General features: G+C 38.6%; 1 protein-coding gene across 8 annotated transcripts in view; it reads left to right on the forward strand.

Annotated features, from left to right (window-relative positions):
- The first annotated feature begins 2,533 nt into the window (after positions 1–2,533).
- The window catches only part of FBXL2 (F-box and leucine rich repeat protein 2), a 155,067-nt gene continuing 132,476 nt past the window's right edge, over positions 2,534–25,124 (forward strand). For 7 of the 8 annotated variants that reach the window (XM_059162209.1, XM_059162208.1, XM_059162212.1 and 4 more), the window contains exon 1: positions 2,534–2,620. In XM_059162209.1, coding sequence (XP_059018192.1) covers positions 2,618–2,620 — 3 coding nt within the window. In that variant the 5' untranslated portion in view covers positions 2,534–2,617. The remainder of the gene's footprint in view (positions 2,621–25,124) is intronic. The other variant, XM_059162215.1, reaches the window with a different exon arrangement.

Here is a 25,124-nt window from a genome sequence, read left to right on the forward strand (position 1 = left end):
GTACATTTATATTTTACTACTTATATGTATATTTCATATTATAACAGATAAAATTTAAAATTACAGTTTTTCGGGATGCCTGGGTGGCTCAGTCAGTTAAGCGGCTGCTTTCGGCTCACGTCATGATCCCAACGTCCTGGGATGGAGACCCACATCAGGCTCCTTGCTCTGCAGGGAGCCTGCTTCTCCCTCTGCCTCTGCCTGCCACTCTGCCTGCCTGTACTCTCTCTATCTCTCTGACAAATAAATAAAATCTTAAATAAAAGTAAAATAAAATTACAGTTTTTCTTCTATCACACTCCCTACTTTGACAGATCATATTATTTTTTTAAAGTATTTTATTTATTTATTTGACAAATAGAGACACATAGAGAAAGGGAACATAGCAGGGGTAGTGGGAGAGGGAGAAGCAGGTCTCCCGTGAAGCAGGGAGCCTGATGTGGGCCCCAATCCCAGGACCCTGGGATAATGACCTGAGCCAAAGGCAGACACCCAATGACTGAGCCCCCCAGGTGCCCTGACAGGTCATATTTTTGCTTGTATCTTCAAACTGACCATCCAGTCTGAGAATATATATTTGTTCTTTCAATCAATCATCAATATTGAATATCCACTATAAGCAGAAACTATTCTAAACAGGAGGAACACAGAGAGGGAACAACATAGACATCTTGCATTCCAGGGTGAAGAGACAGGCTATAATTAATATACCAAAAATTGTGAAAGATAATTTTAAGGGGCATTAGGTATTTGAAAACAGGACAGATATAAGAGAGGTTATAAAGACTGTGATGAGAAAGAGTAACCAGGGTGAGATATTTCAGATTGAATGGTCAGTGAAGGCTTCGGTGAAGATGACATTTGAGGAGATAAGTGATCTGTTTCAAACCAGGAAATGGGTAATGTGAAGCTCTAGAGGAAGAATATTCTAAAAAAAAAACAAAGGAGTTGTTGCTGAGGCTCTTACGTAGGAAAGTGTCTGACATGTTTGAGGAACCTCAGGAAATAAAGCATGTTTAGTGTGGATTGGATGAGGGAAGAGTGGTAGGAGATGAAATTAGTGCAGGAGGCTAGATCTCATCAGGGGGAGTTTGGATCTTTTTCCTAAGTGCTATGGGAAGCCACTGAAATGCTGCAGACTGTAGGAGAGAAGACAGGTGGCACGGAGACTAACTTAGGCAAGAGATGATGGTGACTGTGAGGTGGAGATCGTGACAAATGGATAGACTCAGGATTTATTTAAAGATAGAGTCCAGAACATGAGGTATGAGGGAAAGAGAAAATCAAGGATGATTCCTAGGGTTTTTTCCTAAACAGCCAAGGAGAAAGAGGGAACTTTTGCTGAGATGAGGAAGACTGGAGGGTGAGTATGACATTTGAATCCAGGAGCTGAGATGCCCTTCAACAGATGAATGGATAAAGAAGATGTGATTCATATATACAGTGGTAGATGACTCAGCCGTCAGAAAGTATGAATACCTACCATTTGCATCCACAGGGATGGAACTGGAGGGGATTGTGCTAAGTGAACTAATAAAGCAGAGAAAGTCAATTATCACATGGTTTCACTCATATGTGGAACATAACGAATAGCTTGAAGGACCACAGGGGAAGTGAGGGAAAACTGAATGGGAAGAAATCAGAGGAAACCACGACAAATTCTGGACTCTGGGGAAAACACTGAGGGTTACAGAAGGGAGGAAGGTGGGGGAATGGATAGCCCAGTGATGGGTATTAAGGAGGGCACATGATAAGCACTGGGTGTTATATGCAACTAATGAATCATTGAACACTACATCGCAAACTTATGATGTACTATATGCTGGCCAACTGAACATGAACAACAACAACAGTCTTATTTGGGCTATATTAAAGTTTCAGATACCAGTTAGACATTCAAAGGGAGGTGTCAGATTGGCTGTTGAACATGTCTCCATAGATTTTAATATGCCGGATTTGCGGATATCTAATGTTCCCTTCAACCATATTAAGCACATCCAACAAATTAAGAATTGATTTAATAAATTAGAGTATACATACACAATGCTATTCCATGAATTGGCATGCAAAGATAATTTTTAAAAAGAAGTAGGTTATAAAAGTGTGGACGGTTTGCTTTCACTTTAAAGAATACAATATATTATAATATACATTTCACTGGAAGCCTATAAACTAGGATATAAGCTGTAGTTACCTGTGCTGGGATTTAGTGTGGTTTTATTCTTTCTAATTCTTGCTATCATTAGTTTAAAATGTCTTTAATAATCACGTATTACCTGTGTAATCTGTTTCTTAAATAAGGTAAATCCACAAAGGTCTCTTCCAGCTGGGCAGCCTGAGGCGGGGTTATCTGTCAGGTGAGGGATGTCAAGGTGATCAGGATGATGGTGGTCCAGATGCAGAGGCCCCGCCCAGGAGCAGAGGCAAGGGTCGGAGGGGGGTGTGGGGGCGGTCCAAACGGCACCGCCCTGCACGTCACGTGCTCGACAGCCGCCAATGGCCGTCTCCGAGCCCACCTTGGGAACGGGGCGGGGCGCCCAGCTGGCGTCACCAGGACAACGGGCGTTGCCGGCGCCTTGTGACTTCGGGCTGTGGGCGCGCTCGCTGCTCTTCGGCCATGGTGAGTCTGGGGCCCCATTGGGTTGGGCCGCCCCGCCCTTCCCCGCCCGGGCCGAACCCCCGCGCGGCCCCTGCTCGGTTCCCGCGGGCTGCGCCGGGGTCGCGGAGAGGCCGGGCTGCGGCCTGCGGGACTGCGGGGCAGGGCAGGATAGGACTAGGCGGGCCCGGGGGAGGGGAAGCCCCGGGAGACCCGGAGCGCCCGCCTGCCCCGGGGCGCCAGCGACGCAGCCTTCTCTGCGTTGAAGATCTGGGCCTCCGCCGGGACCCCTGTGACGCTTTTTGGTCCCGGCGAGCCTGGGAAGCCACCCAGAGAGGGTGTGGTTTTTTTTTTTTTTTTTGAGAAGGGATCTATGTACCGTATATTTGTATTATTTTGTATATTTTGTATATTTGTATATTTTGCAGTCTCTGTGCTACCTGTCTTTTTTGTACGCAATTATATATAAATAATACAATACATAGTAGAGATTTCTTTAAAATTCATCATTGACAGGATTTTTAGCGTGTGGAGGAATTTAAATATGTAATTTTGGATTTTTCCTCCTCCTTTCCAAAAAAATGGGGGTATTAAACTGGAGGTTTTCCTCGTGCACAGCCCCTTACGGGATTTAATTAGTAATTAGTATATTTGTAAGCGTCTTAAATCACTAATTTTTAAAAAACTTGAGAGCGAGTGGGCATACCACCTGGCCCCCATTAAGCTCGTTTTTAACACTTGACTTGAAGACTCAGCTGAGATGTTGGCTTGACTAGACAGGATTCATGGAATTGCTGACCAAAGGTGTGATTTCTCCGGAGGCCTCCAAAGGGTGTAAAAGAAGAGAGGAGCTGGACTCCGTTGGGGATACGCCTTTGATATAGAATATTTGAGAGGGGTTTGGGGCGGATTATAAAGAAATGCCTGGCTTTAAGAAACAGTTTTTTTAAACAATCACTAGTGTAGATTTGCTCTTTATCTACAGTAAAGTGCTAATAAGCTGAGAAGGTGGGGGGTCTCCCCACGTGTCATTTGGCCTGGAGAGAAAACCTACCATTTGGAACCCTGGCAGACTTTTCTTTTCTTTTCTTTTTTCTGTAACTAGGGGGAGGCATGATTGGGAAGAGAAGGTGGCTGGTCTGTATCTATCATTGGCTCTGAAAAAACAACTGCCAGATGTGTGGCCTTTTGATAGTGGGGGGAAAATTACCCACAAATAACAGAAATGTGGTCTTTATTTTGAGTATGTTTCTTTTTAATTCTGAATTGCTTTTAAGTGACAAATTAATGGAGCCTCACAAGAGTTTTGGAAAATGAATTTACAAAAATCTGAGTGTTGTAAATATTGCAAAATGTTATATGTTATATATGAGAAAAGCTCTTACAATTATAGCAAAGAGAAAGGAAGAATATTCTGGAATTAAATTTTCACAGGTCTCTGAAGTCTTCTATTCCTCCTGTTGCCCATTTTTCTTTTCTTCTCTCCTTCCATCCTGACCCACAGTCCACCTTGATTCGCAATTGTGCTTTTTAGAGTTTTACTTACTTTAAAAGCATTCTACTATACTTGTGTACTAGTGGTTGGTTTGCTAAACTTACAATTTTTTTTTGCTTTTTGTCTGTTTTTAAGCATTAAGAATTTCATTCATGGAAGGGATTTGATTTTATGATGAACTGATGCCTGGGCCCCAACAAGAGCAGGGAATGATTAGTTGTATAGGATGGGGAATGAGGAAGCTGCCTATGTAATCCCCAGAACTATATTCAAGATCATAACATCACTGTTCATTGAATGCTTGAATCTAAGCATACAACTTTAGCGGTTGATATGAATAACTTTGCACATAAATTTGGAACTCTGCTTAACTATCTCTCAATGAAAATTTCCTCAATTAAGCCACTAATTTCTGTTCTTTAATGACAGCTGGCATTTATTATGTACATTCTAAGTGAGATATTTTTCTAAGCACCTCATGTTTCTTATTTAACCATCACAACAACCCTATGAAGAAGATGCCATTTCCCCATTTTAGAGATGAGGAAATCGAGGTGCAGAAGAGTAACTTGCCCAAGTCACCCAGCTGATAAATTAAGGGAGATTTCAAATCCAGGCAGATTGTTTCAGAACCTGCTTATGTAAACACTAGATTATACTATAATATATAGTGCATCAGTGTTATGTTCCCCCAATATATATGACAGGTATATGTTAGGAAATTTGTTTTCCTATTTGGATTTTAATATTTTTGAGCACTTATCAAACACTTATATTTTGTTATTCCTGGCCCTAAGCTAGATGCTATAGAGCAGGGTAGTCATGCCTAGTCTTCTTTCCTCTTACTTTTCCCTCCCCTTTTTCACAAAGATGAAATGAAGAGCAATTAATAAAGACAGACTGTTGAATTGGGGTTCATACTCATGGCTGTAATAACATTGAAAGTTTCTCCTATCATTTCGCCTTGCTTTCAGGAATTGACACATACTTTTTGTGAATCACAAAGACCAGTGTTTTACATAAAGCCATTTAGAGTTGGAGGATGAATATATTTTAAAAAATAAAATTCTATTGTCTGAGATTTTTCCTGATAGTAATTTTAACATATATTTCAGTTGTATATTCTAAAATGGTTTCCAGAAGACACCAATTTGATTCATATGGATCAGAATATACATTGGGATACCTTTTGTCATATTTTTGCTGTTGCCTAATACTTTAGCTTATAAAGCAGATTTTTTTTTTCTCGGAAGTATAACATTGTATCATTGCTCTTCTCATTTTAACTTGCTCACTTGGACTTTCTAGCTATTTCTGTACTTCTCTTTCTGTGTTTATCTGTGGTTAGGACTTCTCAGAGGTGTTGGGAAGTACAAGGCAGGGGGAGCTTTGCAATAAAATATACCAAGGTATATGGACAGTTTGGTCTCTTGTCACATGGTATAGTTAAGAGAGCTAATAGAATGAGATCTATGTCAAAAGATCATAAAAAGAATACATTTTCCTTCTATTACTAATATTGGTCTCCCTTTGGTCTGCACTGTGCTGGGGATGAAGCATAATTTTTAGAACTGTAACAATAACTTTTTTATAGAGCCCTTTGACATTGTCCAGTTTTAGGCTGATCACTTCACATTTATCTCTTTTAATCCTTCCACATCCCTCTGAGATTGGCATTATTCCACATCCCTCTGAGATTGGCATTATCCCACATCCCTCTGAGATTAGCATTATTATACCCATTTAACAGACCCAGATTGATGAGATAATTTGTCCAAGGCCATATAGTGAGTGGCAGAGCCTGGATTTGAAGTCAACCAGTATGTCTCTAAAGTCTGGCATCTTAACCATTATACTTTGGCTTCTTTCCAAACTAAAGATTGTTCCCAGTGTGTAGCATAACTGTACTTTGCCAAGATTAAGAGTCTTCGGTGTTTTATTGGCTGAGCCAGCAAGCTCTTTTTCATTTTATGACAAACTCTCTCTCTCTTTTTAAGATTATTTACTTATTTGACAGAGAGAGACAGAGTGAGAGAACACAAGCAGTGGGAGTGGGAGAGGGAGAAACAGGCTTGCCACTTGATCTCAGGACCCTGGGATCATGACCTGAGCCAAAGGCAGATGCTTTAATGACTCAGCCACCCAGGCACCCCAACAGACTCTCTATTATGATGTTGTTTAATGACATCCTGTGGGATTTACTTGGCTACCCTCCTTCCCCTGCCTTAAGAGGGCAGACAACAAAAGCTCAAATATGGCCAGCCGTGGGTTGGGCTACACTTTTACTTTTGCCTTCCCTGCCACATTTTGTGTCTCACCTCTAACCTCTACCTCTACTACTACCACCTTCAGCACGGGGATGGCTATGAGAGGGGTGTAAGAAAGAAGAGGGCAGTTGTTGGGAAAATTTTTGCGGAGTCAGAATTGAGGTTCAAACCCAGCTTTTTGAGTTCTCCGTGCTGCCCCTATAATTGTCTTTCCATTAAAATTTTCTGTTCTGTGGTTTTCTATCCAGCAAATGTTTATTGTGGGCTACTGGGTACCAGTCACTGTTGTAGGCAGTGGGTATCCAACAATGAGACAGGCAAGGCTCTGCCCTCATGGAGCTTACGTTGGGGTGGCAGGAAGACGTAATAAACATACAGATACGGTTGTGAAAGTGCTTTGAAGAAAACTAAAGCTGAGTGAGAGAGAAAGGAAGTTTTAGGGTAGGATGAGAGGAAGGAGGAGTTGCTTTTTATATAGAGTGTAATGGAAGGCCTCTCTGTTAAGATGACATTTGAGCAGAGTCTATCTCATGGGAATGCCTGGAGATAGGCCATTTTATGAGAGGAACCAAATGCAAAGGTCCTGAGGAGAGATCATCCCAGATGTGTTGGAGGAACTGCAAGGAAATCAGTATGGCTGGAGTGTTGTAAGACAGGGGTACATGGTAGGAGGTAAGATCAAAGTAGTTAGGCCAAATCACATAGGATTTATAAGCCATTTGAAGAACTTTTTCTTTTCCATTTGTGGGAAGGGGGAAGCGATTGGCAGGGTTTAAGAAGAATGACATAATACAACTTTTAAAAGGACCATTCTCTCTGCTCTGTGGAAAATACATTTGGGGTATGAGTGAGGGGGAGGAAGGACAAAAACAGAGGACACTAGATAGACATTATTACAGTAATCCATAGGATTAGTTGATGGATTTGTTGTGAAATAGAGAAGAAAGTCAAGGATGATTTCCATGACTTTATTCTGAGGGATAGGAAGGAGTTGTCATCTACTAAGATGAAGACCAGAGGAGGAGTAAATTTAGGGTATGTATAAAGAAAACAGGAGTTAGTTTGGGACTTGATGAATTTGTGACGCTAATTAGACATGTAAAATCTAAAGACAATTAGTCTTTCAGAAACTGTGATGGTATATATTTTAAAAACACGGACTTAATTGTATCTTGAAGTACTAGATTTGAAGGAGACTTTTGAGTTTCTCTAGCACAGTCCCTTCAGTTTACAAACTAGAAATACTGAAAGGGTAAATGACTCAGACAAATCGCCTTTTTACTACCTGTTGTGCAGTATAAAGAACTCCTTTGTGCATGCAAAGAACTTCTAGACTTGGAGTCAGGAAATATAAGTTTAAATTACAGTTGTTTCTTTAAGTTTTAAACCTTTTGCAAGTTATTTATCTGCTCCAGGTCTGTTTTCTGTCATCGAAAGGGGTAAGAAAGACTGCTACTTTCTATGAGGATGTCGCAAGTTGCAAAAGTTAGACGTTGTTTCCACTGTAATAATGAGAAAGGTGAAGAAGCTAGGAAATGGTAGTTCTCTAAAAAATCACCAGAGAACTGAGGACACAAAGACATCTAAATAAATTAAAATTCAGAACATAATGAGCCTTCCCAGGAAAAAAGGAGACACATAGATACTTCCATTTATGGTGGGATAGCAGGAGGAAGAAGAATCTTCTACAGACCAGTGAAGAGAAACCAGCCAAACCTTCACTGACTGTGTTTGGGCTGGAGTGACAATTTGGAATTTTGAAGAGCCCCAGCCACAGAGTAAGGCTTCACCCACCTGCCACCCCTTTCCCAGGGGCCTTCACTGAGTTTAAGAATATAGTATGCTGGAGGCTGGGGTCAGGGAAAGAGCTAAGAATGATCCTGAGGTGGGTGGACTCTGTTAAAGAATAGAGGGAGGGCTGGAGAGTTAATACAAATTTCTCTGAGGCACTAGGGACTTTTACCAAGTATAAAGTAGGGTTACCACAAGCTGGGGCACGGCGGGAGAGCTGACAAGTAGCCCTCTGTGACTATCCAGGTTTTCACTGAGAACAAGGCAACACCTCTCAAAAGGTGGAGTCAGAGCACAGGGTAGAGAGAGACAGACAGATCTTAGAGCACAGTGAAGGGTGCTTAGTGCAGAGCAAAGACAGCTCCCCAGCTGGCAGCAAGAATGTAAAATAGGGAAAAATCTCTTGAGTTCAAAAGCAAACAGCTAAGTTGTACAGCTCAAGTTGTACACCACTGCTCAGATCCTGACTTCTCCTGAAGGTTCTCATCTCACCCTAAAATGTTTTTAAGCCATTCTTAAACTGAATCTCATAAATATTAAAAAAAAAAAATCTCAAACCCAGCTCAACTATAGATTAAAAGGATTTAGTTCCCTTTACCTCCTCATCTCTACCTTAACCTAAAGAAGGAGCTGCCCTTTGTGGAGGTAAAGTACTGGGTTTTTTAAATTCAAGTATCATTGACATAAAACAATGTTAGTTTCAGATGTATAACATAGTAATTCAGTATTTGTATATACTGAGAAATGATTACCACAGTAGGCACAGTTAATATCCATTTCCATATAAGTTATAAATTTTTTTATCTTGGGACACCTGGGTGGCTCAGTCTGTTGAACATCTGCGTTCAGCTCGGGTCATGATCCCAGGGTCCTGGGATCAAGTCCCACATCGGGCTCCTTGCTGGGCAGGGAGTCGTCTTCTCCCTCTGCCTGCTTCTCCCCCTGCTTGTGTTCTCTCTCTCCCTCTCTCACAAATAAGTTAATCTTGAAAAAAAATTTTTTTCTTTTGAAGAGAACTTTTAAGATCTACTCTCTTAGCAACTTTCAAATATATGCTGTACAGTATTACTGTAGTCATCATGCTGTACTTACATCCCTGTGACTTATTTATTTTCTTTTTTTTATTTTTAAAAATATTTATTTATTTGACAGAGAGAGAGAGATACAGTGAGAGAGGGAACACAGGCAGGAGGAGTGGGAGAGGGAGTTTTGTACCTTTTGACCCCTTTCATTCACTTTGCCCCCTTCCCACCCCTAGGAACCACAGTCTGTTCTCTATATCTATCAGGTGTGTATGTTTTATTTAAATTCCACATATATATGAGATCATAGGGTATTTGTTTTTCTCTATGTGACTTATTTCACTTAGCATAAATAGGATTTATACCCTCCAGATCCATGTTGTTGCAAATGGCAAGATTTCCTCCTTTTTATGGCTGAATAATATTTGTATTATATTGCATAATGGTATTTATTATATTGTATAATACATATATATACACCACATTTTCTTTATCCATTCATCCATCAGTTGTCACTTAGGTTTTTCCATATCTTTGCTATTGTAAATAATGCTGCAGTGAACATGGGGGTACAGATATCTTTTCAGGTTGTTTAATTTTCTTTAGATAAATACCCAGAAGTAATACCTGGATCATAGGGTGGTTCTATTTTGAACTTTTTGAGGAACCTCCAGATTGTTTTCTACAGTGGCTGCACCAGTTTACATTCCCACCAAACAGTGTGCAAGATTCCCTTTTCTCCACATCCTTGCCAACACTTGTTACTCCTTGTCTTTTTAATAATAACCATTGTGACAGGTGAGGTGATCTCATTGTGGTTTTAATTTGTATTCCCTAATGATTAATGATGTTGATTGCCTTTGTACAAGTTGGCCATCTGTGTGTCTTCTTTGGAAGAATGTTTGTTTAGATCTGCCCATTTTTTAATTAGATTTTTTGCTACAGTGTTGTATGAGTTCATTGTATATTTTAGCCCTTAACCACTTACCAGATAAAAGATTCGCAAATATTTTCTCCTATACAGTAGGTTCATTTTTGTGATGGTATCCTTTGGTGTGCAGCAGTTTTTTTTTTTAATAGTTTGATACAGTTCCACTGTTTACTTTTGCATTTGTTGCCTTTGTTTTTGGTATCAGACGCAACAAACTGTCTCCAAGCTATCATCAAGGAGCTAACTGCCTGTGTTTTCTTGTAGGAGTGTTACGGTTTCAGATCTTACTTTCAAGTCTTTAATTCATTTTTAGTTTTTGTGAAAGGTGTAAGATAGTGGTCCAGATTCATTCTTTTGCATGTGGCTGTCCAGTTTTAGCAACACTACTTATTGAAGAGACTGTTCTGTCACCACTGTATATTCTGTTTGTCATAGATTAATTGATCAGGTATGCATGAGTTTGTTTCTAGGCTCTCTAGTCTATCCTGTTGATCTATGTGTTTGTTTTTATGCCAATATCATGCTGTTTTGATTATGCTGTCTTTGTAGTGTAGTTTGAAATCTGGGATTATAATACCTACAACTTTGTTCTTCTTTCTCAAGATTACTTTGGCTCTTTGGAGGCTTTAGTGGTTCCACATTAATTTTGGGATTCTTTGCTCTAGCTCTGTGAAAAGTACTATTGGTATTTTGATAGGTATGGCACTGAATCTGTAGATTGCTTTGGGTAATGTGGACATTTTAAGAATAGTAATTCTTCCAGTCCGTGAAGCATGGTATATTTTTCCATTTATTTTTGTCATCTTCAATTTCTTTCACTACTGTCTTACAGTTTTCAGAATACAGGTCTTTAACCTCCTTGGTAAATTTATTCCTAGGTATCTTATTATTTTTGATGTAATCGTAAATGGGATTGTTTTCTTAACTTCCTTTTGTTAGTTTGTTATTAATGTACAGAAATGTAGCTGATTCCTCTATTGATTTTGGATCCTTTACTGAATTGAAACTATACCAAATTAATTTACTCTAATAGTGTTTTGGTGGAGTTTTAGGATTTTCTATATATAGTATAATGTCATCTACAAATAGTGACAGTTGTACTTCTTCCTTTCCAGTTTGGATGTTTTTTATTTCTTTTTCTTGTCTGAGTGCTGTGGCTAGGACTTCCAGTACTATTTTGGATAAAAGTGTTGAGAATAGACATTCTTTTCTTGTTTCTGATCTTAGAGGAAAAGGTTTCAGCTTTTCACTATTAAGATGTTTAGCTCTGGGTGTGTCATATATGATCTTTGTTACATTTATGTTGCCTCTAAACTTTGTTGAGAGTTTTTCTCATGAGTTGATGTTGAATTTTGTCACATGCTCTTCCTGTATGGAGATGATCATATGATTTTTATGCTTTGTTTTGTTAATGTGCTGTTTCATATTGATTTCCAGATATAGAACCATCCTTGCATCTCTAGAATAAATCCTACTTGATTGTGGTGTATGATTCTTCTGATGTATTTTTTAATTTAGTTTGCAAATATTTTGTTGAGGATTATTGCATCTGTGTTCATCAGAGATATTGATCTGTGATTTTCTTTTTTTGTTACTATATTTTTGGTTTTGATATCAGTGTAATATGACCTTGTAGAATGAATTAGAGGCATTCCTTTGCCTTCTGGTTTTTGAAATTGTTTGAGAAAGATAGGTAGTAACTCTTCTTTAAATGTTTGGTAGAATTCACCTGGGAAGCCATCTGGTCTTGGGCTTTGGTTTGTTGGGAGTTTTTGATTATTGATTCAGTTTCATTACTGGTAATCAGTCTATTCATATTTTGTATTCCTGATTTAGTCTTGGAAGATTGTATGTTTCTAGAAATTTATGTATTTTTTTCTAGGTTGTCCAGTGTTTTGACATGTAATTTTTTGTAGTAGTCTCTCATAATCATTTGTACTTGTGAGGTGTGGGTTCTAACTTCTCTACCTTCATTTTTTGTTTTTTTCTTTTATGTCTCTGATTAAAGGTTTACCAAATTTAGCTTTTCAAAGAATCAGCTCTTAGTTTCATTGATTATTTTTTCTACTTTTTGTCTCTCATTTATTTCTTTTTGATCTTTATTATTTCCTTCCTTCTAACTTTGGGATGTATTCTTTTTCTAGTTCCTTTAGGGACAAGTTTAGATTGTTTTTGGAGATTTTTCTTATTTCTTCAGTCAGTCCTATATCACTATAAACTGTCCTCTTAAAACTGTTTTTACTGCATCTCTAAGATTTTGAACTATTGCATTTCCATTTTTCTTTTTCTTTAGAATTTTAAAATTTCCTCTCTGATTTCTTTTTTTTTTTATTTTTTTTTTATTTTTTTAAAATATTTTATTTATTTATTTGACAGACAGAGATCACAAGTAGGCAGAGAGTCTCTGATTTCTTTTTTGACCCACTGATTATTTAGCAGCATATTGCTTAGCCCAAAGTATGTGTTTTTTTCCAACTTTTTTTCTAGTTTCATACCACTATGATTGGAAAGGATGCTTGATATGATTTCAGTCCTCCTAAGTTGATTGAAATTTGTTTTGTGGCTTAACATGTGATGCAACCTGAGAAATATCTCATGTGCACTTGAAAAGAAGGTATATTCTGCTGTTTCTGATGGAATGTTCTGTAGTATTTGTTATGTCCATCCTGCCTAATGTGTCATTCAAAGGCATTGTTTTCTTAACTGATTTTCTGTCTGGATGATCTACCCATTAATGCAAGTGATATGTTAAAGCTCCCTGTTATTATTGTATTGCTGTCTTTTTCTGTGTCTGTTAATATTTGCTTTACATATTTAGATGTCCCTGAGTTGTGTGCATAGTTATTTACAATTTATATATCCTCTTGTTGAGTTTGATCCCTTTATCACTATGCAGCAATACTCTTTTTTTGGCCTTTTATTATAGTCTGTTTTAAAGTCAGTTTTGTCTACTCTAAGTATTGCTACCCCATCTTTTTTTCTACTTCCACTTCCACAGACTATTTTTTTTCCCATCCCTTCACTTTCAATCTGTACATATCTTTAGATTTGTAGTGAGTCTCTTTTAGGCCACGTGTAATTTTTTTTTAATTAATTCATTCTTCTGTCTTTTGAATGGAGCATTTAGTGCATTTACATTTTAAGTGATTATTGATAGGTATGTATTTACTGCCATTTTCTTAATTTCTGGTTTTTTGTTTTTTTTTTTTTTAGTTTCTTTTTCCTTTCTTCTCTTGCTCTCTTCCCTTGTTTGATGACTTTCTTTAGTATTATGCTTGGATTCTTTTTTCTTTATTTTTTGTTTTCATAGGTTTTTGGTTTGGTTATCATGAAGTTCATGTATAACATTCTATATATATAGCAGTCTATATTAAGTTAACTGTTGTTTAAGTTTGAACACATTCTATAAGTACTACATTAATCCTCCACATTTTATGTGTATGATGTTATATTGTATATCTTTTTATTTAGTGGATCTCTTGACTGATTTTTGTAGATATAATTGATTTTATTACTTTTATTTTTTAATCCTCATTTTAGCTTTATACGTGATTAATCTGCTACCTTTACTGTAAGTTTGCTTTGATCAGTGAAGTTTTTTCCTTTCCTTCCCTCTAGTTACTGCCTTTTCTTTTCCATTTATTTTATTTTTTAAAAAAAAAGATTTTATTTATTTTATTTGACAGAAAGAGATCACAAGTAGGCAGAGAGGTAGGCAGAGAGAGAGGGAGAGAGAGGAGGAAGCAGGCTCCCTGCTTAGCAGAGAGCCTGATGCGGGACTCTATCCCAGGACCCTGAGATCATGACCTGAGCTGAAGGCAGAGGCTTAACCCACTGAGCCACCCAGGTGCCCCTCTTTTCCATTTAAAAAGTCCCTTTAACATTTCTTGTAAGGCTAGGTTAGTGGTGATGAATTACTTTAACTTTTGTTTTTCTGGAAAACTCTTTATCGCTCCCCAATTCTGAATGATAACTTTTCTGGGTAGAATATTCTTGGTTGTAGGCTTTTTGCTTTCAGCACTTTGACTATTTCATGCTATTTCTTCTGGCCTGCAAAATTTATGCTGAAAAACCATCTTGTAGCTTTATGGGATTTCCCTTGTACTTAACAGTTTTTTTTTTTTGCTGCTTTGAAGATCATCTTTCATTTTTACCATTCTAATTATTATGCGACTTAGTGCAGACTCTGTTGGGTTCATTTTGTTTGGTGCTTTCTGTGCATCCTTTGACTGGTACTTTTTTCCTTCCCCAGGTTAGGAAAGTTTTCAGCTATTATTTTTTCAAGTAAGTTTTCTGTTCTTTCTCTGTCTACTTCTGGCACCTCTAAAATGTGAATGTTCGCATACTCAATGTTAATCCCAGAGGTCCCTTAAACTATCCTCATTTTTTAAAGTTCATTTTTCTTTTTGCTGTTCATCTTGGTTGCCTTCCACGCCCCAGATTTTTAGATTGCTGATCTATTCTTCTGTATCCTCTAATCTGCTTGTATTTTTCACTTCAGTTACTGTATTGTTCAGTTCTGACTGGTTCTTTCTATGTTTACTCTTTGTTCAAGTTCTCACTGAGTTCATCAACTCTTCTCTCAAATCTAGTGAGTATATTAATGCTAATTACTTTAAATTCTTTTTTTTAAAAAAGATTTTATTTATTTATTTGACAGAGAGAGATCACAAGTAGGCAGAGAGGCAGGCAGAGAGAGAGGAAGGGAAGCAGGCTCCCTGCTGAGCAGAGAGCCTGATGTGGGACTCAATTCCAGGACCCTGAGATCATGACCTGAGCTGAAGGCAGCAGCTTAACCCACTGAGCCACCCAGGTGCCCCTACTTTAAACTCTTTATCAGGTATATTGCTTATCTTCATTTACTTAAAATTTTTTTTGGAATTTTGTCCTGTTCTTTTATTCAGAACATATTCTTCTGTCTCATTTTGTCTGAATCAGTGTTTGTTTCTATGTATTAGGTAGGGTCAGCTATGTCTCCCAGTGTTGAAAGTGGTGGCCTTATATAGAAGGCATCCTGTGTTACCCAGTAGCACAGTCTCCTGGTCACCAGAACCAGGCACTCCAAGGGGTATCTTCTATGTAGGCTGCATGTGCCCTTCTATTGTCGCTTAGGGCTGAACTGCCCAGCTGTCTGCACTGATTCGTTGTGACTGCTACAGGTGCATTTTGAACAGAGCTTGCCCCCAATGGGCTGAGAGGCCTGGCTGTAGCTACTGTGGTTGTGCTGGTGGACAAGTTCGCTCCTCTGTCTCCACAAGGTGGGATTTATTTTGTAGGATTGGTGATCCTGGCCAGGGCTGCCTGCTGTGTGTGGTGGGGTGAGAACTGCTTTGGAGGGACATTTGCTAAGTTAGGTGCACAGAGGAACTCCAGGTTGGGGCTGGTGGTACTAAGAAGGTACATGGAGGGTGTCAGAACTGGTTCCCAAAAGTATAAGCCCAGCTAGACTGAAAGAAGTCAAGAGAAGTGACACCCACCAGCAGTTCCTCTCCCAAAGAAAGCTCCTGCAGATCCCTTGCACCCCCAGTGATCTGCAAGATTCTTAGTCTGTGAATCTCTTTTGTGTATAGCCCAAGTGCCTTTCAAACTGTTCTTTCTCTGCTGGATCTTGGAATGAGTGATACAGCATGCAGGCTCTTTAAGAGCAGAGACTTGGTTTCCCATGGCTCTCTGGAACTCCTGGTGTTAACTTCCTGCTGATTTTTTAAAAATTTTATTAACATATAATGTATTATTAGCCTCAGGAGTATATGTCTCTAAATCATCAGGCTTACACAGTTCACAGCACTCACCATAGAGAATGTCCCAATGTCCATAACCCAACCATCCTCTCCCTACCCCCTACCGCCCCAGGCAACCCTCAGTTTGTTTTGTGAGATTAAGAGTCTCTTGTGTTTTTTTTCTGTCATGATCCCATCTTGTTTCATTTTTTCCTTCCCTTACCCACAAACCCCTTACTTTGTCTCTCAAATTCCTCATATCAGGAAGATAGTATGATAATTGTCTTTCTCTGACTTATTTCTCTCACCATAATACCCTCTAGTTCCATCCATGTCATCGCAAATGGCAAGATTTCATTTCTTTTGATGGCTGCATAGTATTCCATTGTATATATACACCACCTCTTCTTTATCCATTCATCTGTCAATGGATATCTAGGCTCTTTCCATAGTTTGACTATTGTGGACACTTCTGCTATAAACATTTGGGTGCACGTGCCCCTTCGGATCACTACGTTTGTATCTTTAGGGTAAATACCCAGTAGTGCAGTTTCTGGGTTGTAGGATAGCTCTATTTTCAGCTTTTTGAGGAACATCCATGCTGTTTTCCAGAGTGGCTGCACCATCTTGCATTCCCACCAACACTGGAGAAGGGTTCCCCTTTCTCCGCATCCTCACCAGCATCTGTTGATTTCTGACTTGTTAATTTTAGCCATTCTGACTGGTGTGAGGTGGTATCTCATTAAGGTATCGATTTGTATTTCCCTGATGCTGAGTGATGTGGAGCATTTTCATGTGTCTGTTGGCCATCTGGATGTCTTCTTTGTAGAAATGTCTGTTCATGTCCTCTGCCCATTTCTTGATTGGATTATTTGTTCTTTGGGTGTTGAGTTTGCTAAGTTCTTTATAGATTTTGGATACTAGCCCTTTATCTGATATGTCGTTTGCAAATATTTTCTCCCATTCTGTTGGTTATCTTTTGGTTTTGTTGACTATTTCCTTTGCTGTGCAAAAGCTTTTGATCTTGATGAAGTCCCAGTAGTTGATTTTTTCCCTTGCTTCCCTTGCGTTTGGCGATGTTTCTAGGAAGAAGTTGCTGCAGCTGAGGTCGAAGAGGTTGCTGCCTTTGTTCTCCTCAAGGATATTCATGGATTCCGGGACGCCTGGGTGGCTCAGTTGGTTAAGCAGCTGCCTTCAGCTCAGGTCATGATCCCAGGGTCCTGGGATCGAGTCCCGCATCAGGCTCCTTGCTCAGTAGGGAGCCTGCTTCTACCTCTGCCTCTGCCTGCCTCTCTGTCTGCCTGTGCTCACTCGCTCTCTCTCCCTCTGTCTCTGACAAATAAATAAATAAAATCTTAAAAAAAAAAAAAAGGATATTCATGGATTCCTTTCTCGCATTGAGGTCTTTCATCCATTTGGAGTCTATTTTTGTGTGTGGTGTAAGGAAATGGTCCAGTTTCATTTTTCTGCATGCGGCTGTCCAATTTTCCCAACGCCATTTGTTGAAGAGACTTTTTTCCACTGGACATTCTTTCCTGCTTTGTCTAAGATTAGTTGACCATAGAATTGAAGGTCTATTTCTGGGCTTTCCATTGTGTTCCACTGATTTATGTGTCTGTTTTTGTGCCAGTACCATACTGTCTTGGTGACAACAGTTTGTAATGGAGCTTGAAGTCTGGAATTGCAATGCCACCAACTTTGGCTTTCTTTTTCTATATTCCTCTGTCTATTCAAGGTCTCTTCTGGTTCCATATAAATTTTAGGATTATTTCTTTCATTTCTTTGAAAAAAATTGATGGCATTTTGATAAGGATTGCATTAAACGTATAGATTGCTTTAGGTAGCATAGACATTTTTACAATATTTCTTTTCCCAATCCATGAGCATAGAACATTTTTCCATTTCTTTTTTTTTTTTTTAAAGATTTTATTTATTTATTTGACAGACAGAGATCACAAGCAGGCAGAGAGGCAGGCAGAGAGAGAGAGAAAGGGAAGCAGGCTCCCTGCTGAGCAGAGAGCCCGACGTGGGACTCGATCCCAGGACCCTGAGATCATGACCTGAGCCGAAGGCAGCAGCTTAACCCACTGAGCCACCCAGGCGCCCCCATTTTTCCATTTCTTTGTGTCTTCCTCAATTTCATGAGTACTTTATTGTTTTCTGAGACTAGATTCTTTGCCTCTTTATCTAGGTTTACTACTAGGTATCTTATGGTTTTGGGTGCATTTGTAAATGTGATCCACTCCTTAATTTCTCTTTCTTCTGTCTTGCTGTTGGTGTATAAAAATGCAACTGATTTCTGTGCATTGATTTTATATCTTGATGCTTTACTGAATTCCTGTACAAGTTCTAGCAGATTTGGAGTAGAGTCTTTTTGGTTTTCCACATAAAGTATCATATCATCTGCAAAGAGGGATAGTGACTTCTTTGTTGCTGATTTGGATGCCTTTCATTTCTTTTTGTTGTCTGATTGCTGAGGCTAGGTCTTCTAATACTATGTTGAATAGCAGTGGTGCCATGTTCCTCACCTTAGCATCAAAAGCTCTCAGTTTTTCTCCATTGAGAATGATATTCACTGTGGGTTTTTCGGAGATGGCTTTGATGATATTGAGGTATGTACCCTCCATCCCTACACTTTGAAGAGTTTTGATCAAGAAAGGATGCTGTACTTTGTCAAATGCTTTTTCAGCATCTGTTGAGAGTATCATATGGTTCTTGTTCTTTCTTTTATTAATGTGTGGTCTCACATTGATTGATTTGCAGATGTTGAACCAACCTTGAAGCCCTGGAATGAATCCCACTTGGTCATGGTGAATAATCCTTTTAATGTACTGTTGGATTCTATTGGCTAGTATTTTGGTGAGCATTTTTGCATCTGTGCAAAATTGGCCTGTAATTCTCTTTTTTGATGGGGTCTTTGTCTGGTTTTGGAATCAAGGTACTGCTTGCCTCATAAAATGAGTTTGGAAGTTTTCCTTCCATTTCTGTTTTTTGCAACAGTTTCAGGAGAATAGGTATTAATTCTTCTTTAAATGTTTGGTAGAGTTCCCCTGGGAAGCCATCTGGCCCTGGGCCCTTGTTTTTTGGGAGATTTTTGATGACTGCTTCAATCTCCTTACTGGTTATGGGTCTGTTCAGGTTTTCTATTTCTTCCTGGTTTAGTTTTGGTAGTTTATATGTTTCTAGGAATGCATCCATTTCTTCCAGATTGTCAAATTTGTTGGTGTATAGCTCATAATATGTTCTTAAAATTGTTTGTATTTCTTTGCTGTTGGTTGTGTTCTCTCCTCTTTCATTCATGATTTCATTAATTTGGGTCCTTTCTCTTTTCTTTTTGATAAGTCTGGCCAGGGGTTTGTCAATCTTATTAATTCTTTCAAAGAACAAGCTCCTAGTTTTGTTGATTTGTTCTGCTGTTTTTATGGTTTCTATTTCATTGATTTCTGCTCTGATCTTTATTATTTCTCTTCTCCTGCTGGGTTTCCGCTTTATTTGCTGTTCTTTCTCCAGATTCTTTAGGTGTAGGGTTAGGTTTTGTATTTGAGACCTTTCTTGTTTCTTGAGAAAGGCTTGTATTGCCATATATAGTCCTCTTAGGAGTGCTTTTGCTGTGTCCCACAGATTTTGAACAGTTTTGTTTTCATTTTCATTTGCCCATGAATCTCTTCAGTTCTTCTTTAATTTCCTGGTTGACCCATTCATTCTTTAGTAGGATGCTCTTTAGCCTCCATGTATTTGAGTTCTTTCCAAACTTCCTCCTGTGATTGAGTTCTATCTTCAGAGCATTGTGTTCTGAAAATATGCAGGGAATGATCCTAGTCTTTTGGTACCAGGTGAGACCTGATTTGTGACCCAGGATGTGATCTATTCTGGAGAATGTTCTATGTGCTTTAGAGAAGAATGTGTATTCTGTTGCTTTGGGATGGAATGTTCTGAATATACCTGTGATGTCCATTTATTCCATTGTGTCATTTAAGGCCTTTATTTCCTTGTTGATCTTTTTCTTGGATGATCTGTCCATTTTAGTGAGGGGGGTATTAAAGTCCCCTACTATTATTGTATTATTGTCAATGTGTTTCTTTGATTTTGCTATTAATTGGTTTATGTAGTTGGCTGCTCCCATGTTAGGGGCATAGATATTTAAAATTGTTAGATCTTCTTGTTGGACAGACCCTTTGGGTATGTTATAGTGTCCTTCCTTATCTCTTATTATAGTCTTTGGTTTAAAATATGATTTATCTGATATAAGGATTGCCACCTCAGCTTTCTTTTGATGCCCATTATCATGGTAGATGGCTTCCCCTCACTTTAAATCTGGGGGTGTCTTTGGGTCTAAAATGAGTTTCTTGTAGACAGAATATTGATGGGTTTTGTTTTTTTTATCCATTCTGATACCCTGTGCCTTTTGATTGGGGCATTTAGCCCATTTACATTCAGGGTAACTTAGCAATATGAATTTAGGGCTATTGTATTGCCTGTAAGGTGACTGTTACTGTATATTGTCTCTGTTCCTTTCTGGTCTACAACTTTTAGGCCCTCTCTTTGCTTAGAGGAACCATTTCAGTATTTCCTGTAGGGCTGATTTGGTGTTTACAACTGCTTTTAGTTTTTGTTTGTCCTGGAAGCTTTTTATCTCTCTATTTTCAGTGATAGCCTAGCTGGATGTAGTATTCTTGGCTGCATGTTTTTCTCATTTAGTGCTCTGAATATATCATGCCAGTTCTTCCTTGCCTGCCAGCTCTCTGTGGATAAGTGTGCTGCCAATCTATTATTTTTCCATAGTATGTTACAGACCTCTTGTCCTGGACTGCTTTCAGGATTTTCTCTTTGTCACTAAGCTTATAAGTTGTACTTTTAGATGATGGAATGTGGACCTGTTTTTATTGATTTTGAGGGAGGTTCTCTGCACCTCATAGATTTTGATGCTTGTTCCCTTTGCCATATTAGGGAAATTCTCTACAATAATTTGCCCCAATATACCTTCTGCCCCGCATCTTTTTCTTCTTCTGGAATCCCAATTATTTTAATATTGGTTGGTCTTATGGTATCACTTATCTCTCGAATTCTCCCCTTGTGGTCCAGTAGTTGTGTTTCTTTTGCTCAGCTTCTCTATTCTCTGTCATTTGTTCTTCTGTATCACTAATTCTCTCTCTGCCTCATTTATCCTAGCAGTAAGAGCCTCATTTTTTATTGCACCTCATTAATAGCTTTTTTGATTTCAGCTTGGTTAGATTTTAGTTCTTTTATTTCTCCAGAAAGGGCTTTTATTTTTCCAGACAGGTTTTCTCTAATATCTTCCATACCTTTTTCGAATGCAGCTAGCACCTTGAGAATCGTCATTCTGAACCGAAGATCTGACATATTACCAATGTCCATATTGATCAGGTCCTTCATCTTCAGTACTGCCTCTTGTTCTTTTTTTTTTTTTTTTTTGTGGTGAGTTTTTCTGCTTTGTCATTTTATCCAGATAAGGATATATGAACAAGAGAATATAATACTGAAAGGGTGGCAAAGACCCTAGAAAAATATATGCTAATCAAATCAGAAAAGACACCAAATCAGGGGGAGAGGTAAGGGGATAAAAAGAAGTCTAAAAATTTTGTTAAAAATTAAGAATTTTATATATATATAAAACTCGTGAATAGAATAGAGCCACCCACTTGATTTTGGGTGTATTTTGGTCTCTTAGAAGCAACTATCTCCCAAAATTTTAAAGAAAGAAAAACTTTATATATATACACAAAAATAAGGACAAACATGAATGGATGGAATATGACTGTAAAGAAGAACATTTTAAAAAATTATTAAAAAAGGAATTGATAAGATAAGTTGGTTGGAAAAAGAAAAAAAAAGAAAGTGGAGAGAATTTGCTCACGCTGGAGACTGGAACAAAGCCCTGTGCTAGATTTAGGGTATGTTTTGATCTATTAGAGATTATGCTGAGTGAAATAAGTCAAGCAGAGAGAGTCAATTATAGAGGGCACAGATTGCATGGAGCACTGGGTGTGGTGCAAAAAATAATGAATACTGTTATGCTGAAAATAAAAAATAAATTTTAAAAAAAAGAAGAAGAAAAAATTGTATCCCAAAATTTTTTAGAGGAAAAAACCCTATATGTGTACAAATAATAAAATTAGGTACAATGAAGGATAAAATATGACTATAATGAAAGTTTAAAAAACTTTTTTAAGAACGGTATTGTTAAGATAAACTAGTTAAAAAACGTTAAAAGAGGAAAGAGGAAAAGTTTTAAAAATTAGAATAAGAAAAAAATAAAAATATTTAATTAACTTTGCAAGACCAAAGAATCATAGGGAGAAGCCATGAATTCCATGCTTTGCTTTCCCTTCCTCTGGATTCCACTGTTCTCCTTGATCACTGAGTTTGGTCTTGGCTGGATGTTCTTGCTGATCTTCTGGGGGAGGGGCCTATTGTAGTGATTCTCAAATGTCTTTGCCGAAGGCAGAATTGCACTGCCCTTGCCAGGGACTGGCCTGTGTAATCTGCTCAGGTTTGCTCTCAGGAGCTTTTGTTTCCTACATGCTTTCTGTAGAGCTCTGGAGGACAGCCATGAAAATGGTAATCTCCCCGTCTTTGGCAAGGAGTAGTCAAGAGCTCAGGGCCCACTCCTCAGTGCACCCTTGGAGAAAAGTGCTCAATCACTCCTGTCTCCTTGGTCTCTGGCTGTGCTCCAAGTTCACCAGCCTGTGACCAAGCATTTCTGTCTCTGGCACACAGCCCCATTTGGATTCTCCAAACCCCAGCAGATCCATGCCACTTGCTCTTCCGGTGGAGGAAGGAGGGTCTCCCTGGATCTGCCACTTGTGGGGTCTCTGTTCAAAGAGCAGTGGCGTGACTGTGCTGTGGATTACGGTTTAAGGTAACCCTGAACTGAGAGCTCACTCCTTGGCTCCATCTCTGTAGCTGGCTTCTCCACTTTGATACCTGCGAGCTCTGCTACACTCAGACACCCCTGATCCTTCTGTGACTCCATGGGACCTGAGACCACACTGTCCCCATGAGCGCTCCACCCTGCTTAGCCTCTGGAGCGATGTCCCTCAGTGGAGCAGACTTTTAAAGTTCGGATTTTGTGTTCCATTGCTCCACCATTTTCCGGGAGCTGGCCCTTTCCCCTGCAGTCTATCTTCCTATTGCTTTGGATTCACTCCTCCACACATTCTACCTTTCAGAAAGTGGTCAATTTTCTGTTTCTAGAATTGCTGCTCTTCTCTTCAATCTCCTGTTGGGTTTGTAGGTGTTTGGAATGGTTTGATAACTATCTACCTGAACTCCTGTGACCTGATGTCATCTCAGTCTGCTACTCCTCTGCCATCTTGACTCCTCGCCTAATTTTTTTTTTTTTAAGATTTACATATTTATTTTATTGGGCACTCTGGGTGGCTCAGTCAGTTAAGCATCTGTCTATCTTTGGCTCAGGTCATGATCCCAGGGTCCTGGGCTTAAGCCCGGCATTAATGTTTGTTGGGAAGTGTTCCATTACTGATTTAATCTCCTTACTAGTAATCAGTCTTCAGATTTTCTATATTTTCATTATTCAGTCTTGGTAGGTTGTATATTTCTAGGAATTTACCCACCTTTTTTATGTTGGTCAACATGTTGGCATATAGTTTTTAATAGTAGTCTCTTATATCTCTTTGTATTTCTGTGGTATTAATTGTAACATCTTTTGTTTCTGATTTTATTTGCATCCTCTCTCTCTTTTTTTCCTGATGAGCATGACTAAAATACCTCCCAACAAATGTAAGTCAATGAGCAGATGGCTTCATAGGTGAATTGTATAAAATATTGAATAGTTAATATCAATGCTTTTCAAGTTCTGCCAAAAAAATAGAAAAGAGAACATTTTAAAACTCATTTTACAAAGCCAACATTACCCTGATATCAAAACCAGACAAGGATGCCAAAAGAAAATTTTAAGCCAATATCCTTGGTGAACATAGATGCATTGTTTATCTTTTCAAAGAAACAGCCCTTCATTTCATTGAACTTTGTAAATTACTGTTCTTTATATATAATATCTGACATAGAATAACAAATTGAGATATGCAAAGAAATAAGAAAATGTCAGGAGTGATGAGAAACAAAATCAGCAATGTTCCAGATGTTGAACATGGTGAACAGAAAATAGTAGCAGGAAGATAGAAAACTATAAAAAGAACCAATATGGAATGCTAGAAATGAAAAATATATCAGAAGTTAAGTATTCATTTGATGGGCTTAACAGTACACTGGACACCAAACCCAAGCAAGATAAATACAAAGACTTAGGCAAGTCGTAGTCAATTGCTGAAAATCAAAGGTTTTTTGTAAAGGAGATAGAAAAGAAAAATATATAAAAGGAAACAATAATATAAATGATAGCTGACATCTTTTCAGAAACAATGCAGACCAGAGAACAATGGCATAACTTTTTTTTTTTTCCGGATTTTAGGTATTTACTTGTCAGAGAGAGCACAAGCTGGCAGAGTGGCAGGCAGAAGCAGAGAGAGAGAAGCTGGCTTCCTGCTGAGCAAGGATCCTGATGTGGGACTCGATCCCAGGACCTTGGGATCATGACCTGAGCCAAAGGCAGCCAGCCACTTAACCAACTGAGCCACCCAGGCATCCCAATGGGATAACTTTTTTTTTTTTTTTAAGATTTTATTTATTTAGTTGACACACAGAGAGAGATCACAAGTAGGCAGAGAGGCAGGCAGAGAGAGAGGGGGGAAGCAGGCTCCCTGCTGAGCAGAGAGCCCGACGCGGGGCTTGATCCCAGGACCCTGAGATCATGACCTGAGCCAAAGGCAGAAGCTCAACCCACTGAGCCACCCAGGCGCCCCAATGGGATAACTTTTTAAATGATTTTTTTTTTTCAAGGCAAACCCGCTAACTTGGAATTCTATATACAGGGAGATGTTTTTAAAATTATGGTAGAAATAAAGACATTTTCTGATGGACAAAAGTAAAGACAGTTTGTCTATAGCAGACCTATACAATAAGAAACATTGAAAGAAGTATTTTAGTGTGAAGGGAAGTGGTAATAAAAGAAACTCAGAGCTACCGGAAGGAATGCATTACACAGGAAGGTAAATGTAAGATTAGAGGATTAAAATATTATATATATATATATATATATATATATATATATATATATTCATATTTATATTTATATTTATAAATAAATAAAAGATTATGGCTGTGTAAAGCAAAGATAATAGCAGTGTATTATTGAATACTTAGTATAAGAAGTAAGATATAGGGGCGCCTGGGTGGCTCAGTGGGTTAAAGCCTCTGCCTTC

Source organism: Mustela lutreola, chromosome 2 (genome assembly GCF_030435805.1).
Source record: "Mustela lutreola isolate mMusLut2 chromosome 2, mMusLut2.pri, whole genome shotgun sequence".
NCBI classification, from domain to species: domain Eukaryota; kingdom Metazoa; phylum Chordata; class Mammalia; order Carnivora; family Mustelidae; genus Mustela; species Mustela lutreola.